We start from the raw sequence: 14400 nt of genomic DNA on the forward strand, positions 1-14400 counted from the left end.
GAGCCTTCGCTGACACACTCCCCCCCCCCCCCCCCCCAAAAGCTTGAAGACAATCCTCGTGCCGCTGCGCTCCCGGCGGTGTTGTGATTGAAGCCAAGCCATGAATATACCCGGCAAAAAGCAAAGAAGCCAGTCCAGTCATTGCCCAAGCATGGCCGGGCTCGTGAGCCTGGTATCGATACGATGGTGCGGTTAGAGGTTAGAAATTGATGCGCCAAATCGAACAAGGAATGAGTTCGCTGTCTCGCCCGCAGAGAATGGCAAGTCGTTAGCGTTGGCTGAGAATCTGGTTGCCTAGCCTTCAACGGATGAGCCGGCGAGAAAGTCTGCGACGAGGGGCAAGGACATGCTTGCTTTCTCTCCAGCGCCTTTCGTGAAGGATTGTCTCTCTTGTCTTTCTTATCATTCTTGACTTGCTTTTCCTCCAGGAATTATTTGTGCCATAGTTTAACGGGACTACACCCGTGCTGTCTTACCGATATCAGGGTATCCTCAGGACACAGGATACTCACGCAGTATCATTTACCGTTTTTGTTGTGACGGGACAAGTTATATCTTGCCCTCTAGCCCCGTCGATTGATTTTGAAGATCTCCTTCCATATCTTCGAGATCCCCATTCTTTCGTTTCACTTTTCCTCTGAACCCATGGGTCTTCCACAAGTCGCCCGCCCTTACAGGGACGATTCGGTCCCCTCATCCTCAGCTTCCGCTCATTCTCTCCAATCATATGAACACTTTGAGCCAGAAGATAGTCCCCCAGCATACACAGAAGATGACACTATAGCTCTCATCCAACCCAACGTCACCAGCACTCCTGGCCGCAACAATCTCTCCTCTGTAGCCCGTCTAGTAAGCGATTACGAAGTCCCCGGCGGGCGAGTATTGTCCTCCTCGCGCGCCAAGAAGACCTACACAGTGACCCTATCGCCAGAACTCTCGCAGGATCCCGAAGCGCTTTGTAAACTGATTACATATCAAACCCAGCGCCCGCCCGTGCCCATTATCGTTGTCAAGGGCATACATACGGAGTCCGTGAAGAGCTATGGACGGAACAGGAAATCCCACCACACGAACACCACAAAGGAGACTGTGGTGGATTTTGAATTTCGCATAAACTGCCTCAACTCCGTCTTGCCGGATGTTGATCGGCCAGGGCGTCGGTGTCGGTTTGTGGACATTGCGAGAATTGAAGATTGGAAGAAGACGTGTCGCGGTGTGCGGGTTAAAAGCAAAGGTGTTCATCACAGGAGCAGGCGTGGAGGTTTTGCTGTTGCTGGTACCGATGCGGAGCTCGAGGAGGCTCAGGGGTTGACGACCGGCAGTGGAGAACCAGATCTGGAGGAGTGGTGCAAGCGGTACTGCGAAGATAAGACGCGAGTTAAGTCGTGAGTTTTCGCTTCCCTTGTACCCTTACTTGTTTATCCTGCAAGATACATGGAAGGAGATATGTCTCAATGTCCCCCCCCCCCCCCAAAGCTAAACATCCCTTCCTTTCCAGCTTCACTTTCCACCGCACCTGGGAAGCCTGGGACTACGGCGCCATCCAGAAGGGTATCACAACCCTGATACGCTCCCTCAACTACCGCGGTCACATCTGCATAGAAATACACACCCACAACGCCCACCTGACCGTCTACTCCCCCGCCCTCATCAACAAACTGCGCACAAACACCTTCGTCTGGTGGGTCTGCGTCCTCCTGCAACTCTGGCTCATCACCTGGCCCCTCCTCTACATCATGGAGAAACCCTTCGAGCCAATCACAGCCACGTGGTACGCGCGCTACAATGAGGAGCACGCCTGTGGCCTTAGCGAAGCGATGTGGCTAGAGCTTTTCACGCCGGTTATTAAGCGATCGGTGCTGGCGAGGGCGAAGGATGGCGAGATGGTAGGGCTGGAGGAAGCTCGGGTGGCCAGGGCGGAGGCGGATAGAGCGGCTGGAGTTGAAGTTGGGAGAGCGGGATCGGAATTGGAGGCGGAAAGCAGGCCGCGGAATTGGGCTGATTCTCTGGTGGGAGTGGTTAGGGGGTTGGCGGAGGTGAGGCAAGAGTACAATCAGGCGGCGGGGTGGGGTGCGGATTGCTGAGTGTTTTTCTTTTCTTTTCTGTCCCTGTTTCTGTTTCTTTTTTTCTGTTCTATATATATATATCACGGCATGAAAAACCCTTCTACTGTACATTTGTGAGAAATGCCAAGTAACCAGGCATATGTGGATAATGAATGATATTATCCATATTTTTACTTATAGTCTCAACAGTATGGTATTTTCGATTTTTCGTCGGTGAGGGAAAACTAACAGTTATATGACCCCATAAAATTATACACAATTGAAGAAAGTCGTTGAAAAAAATTTGCTTTCATAAAAACACCAAGCAACGAAACGAATCTCGAATACGAACAAACCCGCCAACACTCAGGTTAGGGTTAAAATTTTGAGAATTTGGGGTTAGGGTTAGGGAGGGGGTAAGGAAATAAAGATGCAATACACGATCGTCCCTTACAAACTATTATTCACGACATCGATACTGCTCTCTCCTTCCCCTTGCCACGAGGTCCAATTCTACTGCCACCCCCTCCACCGCCTCTCCCTCGAGAATGGCCAAGGTTATGACTCTGTCCACGAACACCTCCCCTTCCTCGATCAGAAACAACCCTCCGTCCATTTCCATCCGCAGCAGCGCTCTGCACTTGCAGCTGACAGGCAGGGCTTTCTTCATCGTTCGACGTCGCCGCGATAGTGTTGGAGATATTTCCCATGGCACCACCACCCCTTCGTCCCCGATCAGAACGGGCTTGGGCACTGCCTGTCGCTGGCCCACGCGCAGATCCACCTCTTCCTCCACCACTAGCATCGCCCCCTCCACCCCTACCTCTCTTCCCTTTTCCCCTCCCCGATCCCGAACCCACAGCCACATGTCTTCTCGCCGCCGCAGCCTCTGCCTTCTCAACTTCCTCCCTCACCCTCCTGCTCTCCTGATCCCACCATTCCTGAAACTCTTGCTCGAGCTGGATATCCTGCAACTTATGCTTGGCGGTAGCCGCCTCCCGGATCACGTCTTTCTCGATCTGCTGCTGTTCGAGGATGTAGGCTAGGGAAAATGAGCTGGAGGAAGGTGAAGGGCTGGAGTAGTTGAATTGCTGTTGATAGCGATGATGGTCATCTCTATTGCGGGTAGTGATGGCGTAGGGCTGAGATCGTGAGGCCGTCTGGTTTGGCGTCGTCAATGGAGGAGTGGCAGACGAGGAGGGTTGTCGTGGTAATGACTCAGCCTTCAAGGTAGGTAGGGGTGACCCTTTTGGTGTGGAAGGCGGTAATCGGGTTTCCTGTGCATGTTGCTGCTTCTGTGGAGCCGGATTGGGCGTACTGCTTTGCGGCGAAGGTACACCAGCGACGGTTTGCCGCAGTGTCATTGGCGGCTTTGAGGGCGTGCGAGCCGGCGTCGAGACATTCATCGTTGGCTGGGATTCTGCCGGCGTCGATGCAGGTGCCGGAGATGATCTGCTAGCGACGGTTTGCCAAGGTGGCGAGGGTTTTGATTTGGATGTCTCTCGTTGTTCAAATACCTCACGGGCATGCTGTTGCTGGAGCTTTTTACGCTCTTTCTGCGAGAGCTTTGGTGGGATGAGTTTGCTTGTTACGGGTGCATCTCGTCGAGGCGATATATTTATGCCCGCGCCCGATGGATGAGATCCTAAAGTTTCTGCCATGATATCCTTCAAGCCTGTTTTAGTATTTGAAGGTCCAACAGAACTCCATGGAGCACCAGCAGGCCCTCGTTCGTGAGATTTTGCCAGAAGCGTAGTAGACGAGCTATCAGGGTCCGTGGACGCTGCTGACATTTTGGCTCCGGTATCTTGAATTTTTTCTTCCATCTGCAACGGTCGTCTCTCGACATCCATTGAATCAATTTGTTTCCGAGATGGCTGGATACTGACTTCATGTTGGTTGAAGGGCAGGAGGTGATCATCATCCATATGGAAAATCAAGTCTCCCGTTGACTGCTTTGACTTCAGCGCTGGACTCGCTTCCTCGATCGACTCCGCCTCCCTGAGAACAGGTTCAGACTGCCGAATTTTGACGGAAAGAGGTGGGATGACACCGCCCTTATCACTGGTGCCGGTGCGGAATTTACTCTCCCGCAACTCATCTTCGTGCAGACGCGAACGAAGCCTCATTGAATCTATCCGGCGTTGCTTATCCTGTTCAAGGAGAGGAATTACTTCTGGGTATTTTGCCGCGACGTAGTCTTCCGAATTCCGACCCCGAGAAACTGGTTGGCATGTTAATTGGTTTGCGCGACAGACAGCGTCGAGTTCGCAGAATAGATCATCGTCTAGGTCATCAAGCAGCCTATAGCAAAGAAATTAGTCACAAGTAACAATAACAACCGCAGAATGAGAATTCCGGAATAACAGCGAAATAGCTACATACCTGTTTTCCAGCATAGCTTCAAGATTTAAGCAGATGTACTCTAGCGCGGCCTGTTTGAACGCGGTCACCGAACACGGTGCAACTGCATTTAGATAATGACATACGTTCCGATTATTAACTGCATGGAATTAGCCATTTGTGCGTTTTTCTCATGAATTTAAAGAAAAGGTCCATCCATACCAAACCGGCCCAGCAGCTTCTGGCATATCTGTGCAAGCCTATCCAGCATCAACTCATTTGCAACAGCCATAACATCAATTACCAGGTCAATCAAATCATCCAGCTCGTCAAATTTAACGTCTTCAAAAAGCTCATCATCCGTATCCGCATATATATGACGCAAGGCGAATTTGAAGATGCCAAGACGGATATGTTTCAAATCGACACGAACAGGATCAACACCAGAATCGGAAACACCATCACGTCTTCCGGCCAACCAAACACCGCCGGATCTCCCGTAAAACAACCCATTAAAAAACGGACAGCGAGCGCATAAAATCTGCCTGTGGGCGCTTGCATTGCCGCCATCAAGTTCAATCACCACGTCACTACATCCAAAGAGGTTGGGATCCTCATACGCCCGCTCCATATTTATATGTAAACTTTTCCTAGGCAAAATCATGAATCTCGCAGCACGCTCAAGCTCACGAAGTTCAAGTGCCGTTGCTAGCTTCAAGACTTCGATTCGAACCCGTTTGTACTGCGCCGCATGTTTGGTTGAGTGGCGCACTAGCGTCCACACATCATAGACCTTGTCTGCATACATATACAGCACCAGGTTGAATATGGACAGGAAGTCGACGTCGTGAAACTTGATTGAAACCTGGCCGCTCTTATCGTACTCGACGTCGAAGGTGTCCGGAACGGAATGATAATACGACTTACGGAATTCAGACAAAGCCCTTCTCAAAACCGAGCTTCGGCCAGCCAGAATGAACTCGTGTGCCGGAATTCGAACATCAGAGGCAGTTGTCGACACCCAAACAATTGGTCGAAAGGAATCGGAGCAAGCAGCATCATCCAATGTTAACTTGATTTCCGACTCAAGGCTGCAAGGCTCGATAAGCGTGTTCCTTATAACGACATCCACGGACATCACCAAGGTATCACCAGAGTCCCTAGCCCTCAATATGCTTTTAAATGCTAAGAGGGGCCAGAAATCATCCCATATAGAGGGTCGACCAATCATTATTTGCTCTTTAGCCACGTCGCAACTGCGCTGAGAAACCGCGTATGCCCCGAACGCATTACTCCTAACAGCCACGACGCGGGAAAGGCCTGGAACCCGAACGAATTTGTAGTCTTTCAAACGAGAAGTTTCTGTGGTTTTGCCGTCAGCCTCCTTGATCTTGGCGCGCTTTTCCTTTCTCCACGCAGAGCCAGACTCGGTGCATAAAATGATGGATCCATCTTGACCAACGTCAACGTCTCGGACAGCCATGTGGGATTTTTTGATAGACCACACGCAAGACGGCTGCGGCAACGAATTTCGGATCTTGGCTGGGTTGGTGGTGGACGATGCTGTAGAACTAGTATCCGCCTTGCGGCTAACATGAACTGTATAGACTTCGCCGAATGTCGACATCGCGCATATAGTATTGCCGCCAGATGTGATTTTAGATATGTGATTGGTGGATAAGCCGTATCTCGTCGACATGAAGCTGTTTCGAATGAAGCTCGACGCGCCATCAAGGGGGAAGACAATTTTAGAGTAACCGTAATGGGTGAAGACCCAAACTTCGTGGTTTTCGAGCAAGCAGGTCGTGGCTCTATCGATTGCTGAAACCATCACAATGGGTGAACTGAACAGCGACGCGCCAACCCTCCGGGGAATTGTTTGTGTCTCGAGAGAGCGGGCATCGGCATCGATGAGACCCAACTGACCTTCATTCTTACCGAACGTATATAGACCTGTGGGCGTAAATACAACAGAATGGATGGCAGAAGCAGCCGCGCCGATAATGGCCTCTTTCTTAAAAGGGTTGAAGATTTGCCGCGGAGTAGTTTGGATGGGCACATCGTTCTTGTGGCTAGTTTTAGGAAGCGCGTATCCCAGCTGTCCGTACTTATTACTTCCCCAGCTGAACACCTCTCCCTGTTCAGAGACGGCGATGGAATGGTCTTGGCCAAGGGCCAGGGAAACAACCTTCTTCCCCGCAAGACCGCCGCCCTCGATGCAAACAAAACTGAATCTGGTACCTTGGTCACCAGTTCCCAACCTCCCTCCTGGACCAAACCCGCACATAAACAGATTCGATTCCGGGTCATCTGTAATGATTCCGGTGTGTAGTTTTGACATCACAATTTGTTGGTAGATGATGGGACGCGCTCGAACCAAAGTAGGAATATCATTGACAGAATGGATATCAGACTCTTCGGCATGGGGATCTGACCCTCTACGGGCAGCACGAACTACTCTGTGGTCACGATTGAAAGTGTATAACAGATGATCTGGGCGGGTGAGGCCGATCCGCTCGGGGAATTGGCGGTCATCCTCATCACCCAGCCCAAGATTAAGATTCTTGTTGCTACCGAAAGTGAATACCTCATCACCAAGTATATTGACCACAGGCTTTACGTTCGCCGGCCTGGCCGTCTCATGATCAATCTCTGTTTCGGACAAGATGGAAGACTCGGTTGACGCTGCATCATCTGAATCTGAATTAGACTTATATCCCGAAGCATTGTTGATATCGCGAGGCAGAATAGTCGCTCCAAAGACGTCGAAGGGGCTGTTTCCCTCGCGGTCTTTGATCTTGATCAGACCACCCGATGGATGGGGGACTCCTCCGGGCGGCCTGAAATCAGTAGCATCGCGAATATCCCTCGCAAGAAGGGCCTGCGCAATGGTCACATTCCCAGCGTATAGCGCGCGATGGAGCGCAGTCCACCCGCTCTCCAGATCCTGGGCATATATATCCACGAAAGGCACCTCCAGCAGCGCAGAAGCAAATTCAATCGCATTTTCCTTCTGCGACGAAGCTATTAGGTGCAATAACGTGCGGCCATAGCGATCTTTCACATTGACATCAGCGCGAGTTAATATAACAGGCGCATTCCGCGTGGTGGCGGAGGGCTGCTTCAGCGATGAAGCAGCAGTTGGGCGGGAACCTTTCAAGAACGAGCCTGGTGATGTCCCTAGCGCGGCTCCAGAGCTTCCATGGCCCGAAAAGGCAGACGCATTGTTACTGCTTTTCCGTTGAGTATTGGAGCTGGTGGTGTCTGCCAAAAACCGTGTGAAGCTCTGGACATCATCTTGGAGGAAATACTGCCAGAGTTTGCTACTCATGTGCCTTTGCGTGGGGCGGTGGCAGGATCCCGGACAGAGGACCCCCCAGTTATTGAACACCCCGAATAGGGTTTAAACCGCGGTGTCGCCTCGATTCGACGGATCGCGGGGGTGGCTGTTGCAGGTTCCTTTTATTGTTTCTTGCTCAAGGGGCGTGTAGGACAAAGCTAGGGCTGCGAGACAGACGGGGAACGAGAAAGATCGGGTATTGCTCGTCCGGCGAATGAATGTGCGCGGCTACGGATATATAGCGATTCGAATGGAAGAGGTCTGTCCCGTTCCGATGGGTGCTGTCTGCCGTGGAGAGATGACGAGCGAAAGGTGGAAATCGGCGAATAATTTTACGTTGTGGCGACGGCTGTACTCGTAGTTAGTGCACTGTAGGGCTCGATATTTGCCGAGGATAGAAAGAGTTTGTGTGTCAATGCAGGGCCCAAATAGCTGCGACTGTCAATGGGATGCTGTATTCCTGTCTACCGCTGCCGCCGACGGTGGACGAGAGAAGAACGCGGAGGAGGATCAGGATATTTGCTCCGGCAGAGGTTTGGGTTGATATCACATCATACAGTCATTGCCCGGTGCAAGTAAACCCACTCGAGCCAATCACAGCCCGCAAACCCCTCCATGAGGCCGGGCGAGAGGTCGAGAGCATTTTCCCCGTGTTTGATCTGGAGATGAGAAACGAGTATGGAATAGAGGGGTAGGAATCGCAGCTCTGGCTGGGAGATTCTGGGTCAACTCGGCGAGATATCAGGTTGAGGAACTAGATGCATCAAACTGGCCATCATGGATACTGTATATCAGAGATTTTATATCACCTCTTGGTTCTTGAAACCTGAGCACTGTCTCGCTCGTATAATCGAGCATTCCCCCTTCCTTATAATACTGCCTTTTTATCATGTAATTATCAGAGTTGTCATAGTCAATTGAATATTCTTTTTATATTCAGTATTTGGGTCAATATTCGGACATTCCATCGTTCCAATACTGGCAATTGACGACGAATCCAACGCCTTTTTTCTTTCTTTTTCTTTTTTCTTCTTTTTTTTTTTTTTCCCCCTTCATATGATGCTATTCCATAATAAACTACAACTGGAATGATATCTTCATAGCTTGTCCAGCCACTATTCCATTTATTCGAGTCTTCGGCTTCGTGGATCTCTACAAGGCTTCTACATGCTCTCGCAGTCTCGTTCCAATCTGGCAGCAACAGAGACCTGCTCATGGCAGAACGGATAATGCCCAAATCGCAGAAAACGCAGCTCAGAGAATCCGCATATTTATCCCTTCCAAGCAAGTGCTCTATCAAGGATACCGTTCTCGTCCATCGATCGAAGACGCGGGGGTGACAACAGAAACCCAACGCAACAACGGCACAACTCGAACACAAAAGCATCTCGATTCTTCTTCTTCTTTCATGGCCATCTCTTGAGCTCGCTTCATATACCAGGCAGCAATTGCCTCTCGGCCGGGCAATTAGGCAACGCTGTGCTCTGAAGAACGCCAAAGAAGACCCCCTAAAAAAAAGACAATGGTAGCCTGGCGAAATGACAAGAAGACGCAAGCTTGACCCCCCAGTCGGCATCGACGCAGTATCTAGAATTGTCCGATTGTTATCCATCATATTTTGCCGTCCTCTTTGGGTGCTGTTGTGGTCGGCTGTTGCGAAACACAGAGACTGACCAGCTGGAAGCTCAATTAAGCCAAACATCACCATCAAAGCCAAGTATGTACTCCGCGGGGAAAAAAGAAAAAAAAGAAAAAAAATCCGCAATGATTGACCGCTGGAATTGGGAAAAATTCCCCTGCCTGGATTGCATGCATGCATGTTTCCTTTGCTTCGAGGCCAGAATCAAAAGAAAGGGCATAAAATTCAATCGACAAATCGGCCTCGATTGCACTCTCTCCGCCCTAGCGCTTGTTTGGCTGGCCGGGCCCGTAGTTTGCTGCCAGCAAAGCGCCCATTATTGGTCGGCAAATGAGCAACTTTCGCTCCGCTAACCTCAACGGCGGCGGTGTCGCCTTGACCAAGCTACAGGGTTGAAAGGAGGAGGCTTAAGAGCAGGAGCCAAGATCGGGACGCGACAGCCTTCACTGCTCATGACTCGGAGCCTGGCACAAGAGCTGCTCGCGAGTCGTTGTCATTCTCGCTCTGTCCTGTGTCGATTTCTTGGTGGCTGGTCAAGCTTGCAAACTCACGAGACGAGGCCAGTCAGTCCAGTCACAGGCCTTGGAAGTGCTTCTTGATTGCATGACAGCTTCTCGTCACGTTTTCGTCTTGTACACGAAGCAAAGAATGACCTCAATGGGGGAAGGGGGAAGAGAGACTTAGTGAGCTAAGCACCAATATTTCGAAGGAAAAAAAGAAGAGAGAGAGAGAGAGATGGAGAGAGAGAACTTCGCAAAATAACAAGCCCTCGACCCGAAACTTCATTGAACAAGGATTATTATATAGTGATAATTGTTATACAGGTTTGACAGCTCATCGTTTTACAAAGACGTGCTACGACATGTTTTTTCCAATGCAGTAATCCGCTTCATTACATGCTTCTCTCATCATTTGATGAGCTTGGGCTACCTTTTATCGAGGTACCGGGTGCGTACATGTACTAGGAAACACCCGAAACCTCAACCTCAGACGCACAAAAAAGAGAGCAGCGAGATATATCGTGCTTTTTTTTTGTTTTGGCCCATCACGGGTCCCTAGATGAGTAGCTGTATTTATTGAAGGGCTGAGACGAGATTCGCCGGGCGAAGCCATTCCCGACGACTATCTTCTTCGGCCCACGACCGGAGGCTGCAGGACGGGTTTCATGAACTGAGGTTTCCTCACCCCCCTCCCTTCCTTGAAACAACGGGATTCTCCTCTGACCCGGACACATTCATCCATTGAAATAGATCCTAGCTTCGCTCTGGGTTCATAACGTGCCACGTTGTTCACCGCTTTGATCTCACTGTGACAATAACTAGAGGATGATAAGACCAATTGCCCAAAGATACTTAAATAGCGCGAACCGGGTTTTAGGTCCAAGGAGTAGACCGAGTGCCGGCTCCAACCTCAACGCTTGCGTCCCCTTGCATTCTCGTGCGCTTTTTGTGCTTTTGTGTGTCTGTCGCTAAGAAAAATGGAGTTAACTAGAAGCCTGTGGATAACTATTACCTTATTACTAAATAAGCAGGGCCGGTGGGCCGATGGACGCCAATCCTGGATCCATCCAATCCAGTCCAGTCAAACAGAAAGAAGTTGCTGTGTGGAGAAGTAAAAGTAAAATGTGGAGCGGGCGAGGGATCTGCAGCTGCAGCACAACTCTCCTGAAACTTCTCGGCTGTTTTGGCGATTATCATACATAAAAACAGCGTTCGCAACTGGAGGGAAGAGGTTCATTGAGTGGGCATGGCTGGGCTGGGAAGAAAGTAGAATAAAAGAAGCCGACTCCAGACAAAAACACTAGTATGATTGTTTGTCGTTGCGTCGATGCATGGGCGTGGTATTGCGGGTGAAGCACCAGTAGCAGCGAATGTGCGCGGTCTGAGAATGGGGTGAGGCAGCCAGTTGCGGCAAAGGAGCCTGGGCTTCTGCCTCGTCTGAGTCGTCTAGAGCCCTGGGCCTGGGTCTGCTGGCGGTTTGGGTGGTTTATCATCTGCTGGTCCAGACATTATGTGAGCCCAAGCCAGCTGTCCAGCCATTTGTTTGGTGATGGAGAACCCGGCATCCATGTGTCTGCTCAAGTATTGCGATTCGGGGTAGGAAGAGAACTGTTACTTCACAGGCCACACGCAGTCTATCTGTCGTAGTATATATCTGTTCTCGCACCATTTGAGTAGTTATATAAATGAAAGTGACCTCAGATGACTGCGGAATGGCGTATGTGATCGGTGGGTGAAATCCGATACCGTATTGTATAATACAGTACCAACTTTATCTGTCGCTGGCACGCGGCGGCTTTGTGCCGCAAGTGAGATCGGAGCATCCTATTGGCTCAATCGGGGATTATGCAAGCCATTGATTACAAGCTGTACCATATCGTATGGTACATTGCGATACCAATACCGCCAAACCAGCGATGACATGAGATTGTCAGGACGATCGAGCTCGAAACACCCAGGGACGACGACGAGCATCGAACGAAAAGCAACCACAACAGGCATCTTGGATACCGCGGGCGTGAGCGATTGATTGCAGACCAGGCAGAACTCAACTCCCCGCAACCCAGGCCTGCTGCAGCAGAACCCCATTCTCCACCGGCCACCCGCTCCATCCTCTCCATCACTGCCTGGCGGCTGGCGCTCCCTGTTGGTTGGCTGGTGTGCCATTTCGAGTCAGCTGTTGTGCGTCACTCGCCGTTGCTGCTCCAAACCTCAACTTCCCGGATTTCTCCCCGTCTGCCCAAACTCACAAACCTCATCAACCTCGCTCACTGCAACCTATCTCTCCTGTTCCTGCTCCCGTCTTCCTCTCCCTCTCTTTTGACCAAGTGGAAATACTCCGGAAGATGTTCCACTAAAAGTGCTGTTCCCCCTTCTTGGGAGGAATCCGCTGCCCGTCTTCCGATCTCTGGGGTCCTGAGATCCAGCACGATTTACTTTCCTTGATGCCTCCCCATAACCTATCCGATATCTCCATGCTATCACAATAATGTTCACTGCCAACGAGCTCCGTTCCCGCACTTGTCGAATTCCTGCGAGCTTAAGCTGTGCCTCATAAGGCTGTTCTCTCCATCAGCTATCAACAGCCACCCCTGCGAATCAACCTACTGGTGCCTGCGTTTGTTGTCAAGTATCCATCGTGAACATGGACAGCTCCCAAACGCACAAGCCTGATACCTTTTTTCCTCCTGCCTGAAAAAATATCCCTCCTTCCTCACCGGCCTCCCACCCATTTAAAAACCCTCACGCGAGATTTCATACCCAAGAACGGTTTCTGCCCGATATCCCTCGACGGACAACAAATCCCCCCTGGTCTTTAGCAACGCCCAATCAATCAAGATATCCCTGAGGACCTTGAAGGGCCAACTTCGGTAACTTCAGACTTTGAGGTACTATCTTGTCGATACCAAAAAAAAAAAAAAAAAAAAAAAAAGAAATGCATCAACATCCTCGTCCGCCGCCAGCAACGGCGTCGTCCGCTGCTAGCTCTTCCAGGACCAACCCAGCTCGCCCAACCAACCCTCGAGATCGAACTGCAGAGGCGAATACATCACAGGCTGAGGTTGGTCCCGCAAACTTGACAACAGGACTTGGGATTGAACATGACGCTGAAATGTTCGTGCAGGTCCCATCAAATGTAGCTCCTAGTCGGGATATCATCGCCAAGTTAAACCAAATTGTTCAAGTAAGTTTGCTGTACTAGTTTATTTTACTCTTGACATAGTGGATGTGTAGATGCTGAATTTCATGTTTTCTTCTTTATCATAGCAATATCATACGAAGGCTGCTTTAATCATTCTGCACTCTCGAGTCGAGCTCCCCCCTGCGTACAACAAAGATTCGGATATGAAAAGGGTGAACAGATGGGTACGTGTTTATCAATTTATTTGATAGGTTTTTTTTTTTCTTTTTTTTCTTTTTTCTTTTTTTTTTTTTTTTTTTGGTTGTCACTACGAAGTCTCAATTGGCAAACAACGCATTAACGAGTGGACTCCAATGGTATAGTTTAACGTTGAACTCGACGAAACCGATGTTCTAAGAGATGATCTCCGAACGTGGAAGTCCTGTGACACTGTCGACCGCCGTCCTCCGCCGATGGTGATTGAAACCTACCTTGATCCGGACGAGTTGACACACAACCAGAGCCTTGTGATTCTTGATGATCGTGGGAAACGCTGGGATGTTCTCGAAGCTCTTGATGCCTCGTTTTCTTACAAAAGTTCTCGGGATACTAGATATAGTAGAGTCATTCTAGAAAGATGGCAAGTTGAACTGGGGGATGCAGCAGGCGATCTGCCCGCCGATCTCGGCTCTATACTCCCAACTGTCTACAAGAAAAGCATCGTACTGTTTAGATCTCTTTTTACGTATTCCCGCTTCCTCCCTGCTTGGAAATTCTCCAAACGGCAATCAACAATGCGATCGAATCCGAGCCTGCCAATCCGGTATAGAATATTCAAGGGATCCCGACCAGAAACCCATCAGGAGCTCGACCCTTTGAGCGTCCCGTTCTACGATGGTGGTGGTAAAACTACGGAGACTTTCTCCTTTGGTGCCACTGAGTCTCCCGCAGGCCAGTTCTCGGTTCAAGTAACATATCGAACGAACTGTGACTTTAGGGTGGACGACTCCGAAACGTTATTGAGTTCGAGGTTCATGGGCGCCGATGACACATACTTTAGACCCTCTCTTCCCACTGAAGATCACTTCCCTAGCGGACCACAAGAGGCTGGATCTCTACCCGTTACCAGGCGAGAAAATGATCCACCAAACAATGCCCAGGCCTATGGTAGTTTATCCACTTTTCATCATGCAATTCCTGCAACCGGGGCCAGCCCACTGTCAGCTCTTCGCGCAGCCAGAGAGCTTGGAGCTGGGTCGCCGGGATCCCCGATATCACCCCCTTCTCCCAAACCTGGCCAAGGAAAGCCAGGTATCCGCCCCCGAGATGTTGTCCACTCTGCCCAAAGAAAACCCTCGATTTCATTTCCTCCTTTCAAAGCCCCACCTCTTTCCGCGTCCCCGTCGCTTGTA

General features: G+C 50.3%; 5 protein-coding genes across 5 annotated transcripts; 4 read left to right on the forward strand and 1 right to left on the reverse strand.

Moving 5' to 3' along the window:
* Positions 1–645: 645 nt before the first annotated feature.
* Positions 646–2084, forward strand: HCBG_05952 (uncharacterized protein; the record flags this gene model as incomplete). Its single annotated transcript, XM_045433001.1, has 2 exons — positions 646–1385; positions 1499–2084. The coding sequence occupies 2 exons, from the start codon at positions 646–648 to the stop codon at positions 2082–2084; spliced, it is 1326 nt and encodes a 441-aa protein (XP_045286169.1).
* A 425-nt stretch (positions 2085–2509) lies between these two features.
* HCBG_05953 (BTB domain and ankyrin repeat protein) lies at positions 2510–7719 on the reverse strand (the record flags this gene model as incomplete). The annotated part of the gene is made up of 3 exons (XM_045433002.1): positions 2510–4349; positions 4431–4512; positions 4611–7719. The coding sequence occupies 3 exons, from the start codon at positions 7717–7719 to the stop codon at positions 2510–2512; spliced, it is 5031 nt and encodes a 1676-aa protein (XP_045286170.1).
* A 786-nt stretch (positions 7720–8505) lies between these two features.
* Positions 8506–9151, forward strand: HCBG_05954 (uncharacterized protein; the record flags this gene model as incomplete). Its single annotated transcript, XM_045433003.1, has 2 exons — positions 8506–8572; positions 8832–9151. 2 exons carry the CDS (start codon positions 8506–8508, stop codon positions 9149–9151), a joined length of 387 nt encoding a protein of 128 aa, XP_045286171.1.
* Positions 9152–11568: 2417 nt separating this feature from the next.
* Positions 11569–12629, forward strand: HCBG_05955 (uncharacterized protein; the record flags this gene model as incomplete). Its single annotated transcript, XM_045433004.1, has 2 exons — positions 11569–11584; positions 11631–12629. 2 exons carry the CDS (start codon positions 11569–11571, stop codon positions 11894–11896), a joined length of 282 nt encoding a protein of 93 aa, XP_045286172.1.
* Positions 12630–12802: 173 nt separating this feature from the next.
* HCBG_05956 (uncharacterized protein) lies at positions 12803–14036 on the forward strand (the record flags this gene model as incomplete). Its single annotated transcript, XM_045433005.1, has 4 exons — positions 12803–13051; positions 13135–13233; positions 13372–13956; positions 13986–14036. 4 exons carry the CDS (start codon positions 12803–12805, stop codon positions 14034–14036), a joined length of 984 nt encoding a protein of 327 aa, XP_045286173.1.
* Positions 14037–14400: the final 364 nt, after the last annotated feature.

This window comes from Histoplasma capsulatum (assembly GCF_000150115.1).
Source record: "Histoplasma capsulatum G186AR genomic scaffold supercont2.8, whole genome shotgun sequence".
NCBI lineage: Eukaryota > Fungi > Ascomycota > Eurotiomycetes > Onygenales > Ajellomycetaceae > Histoplasma > Histoplasma capsulatum.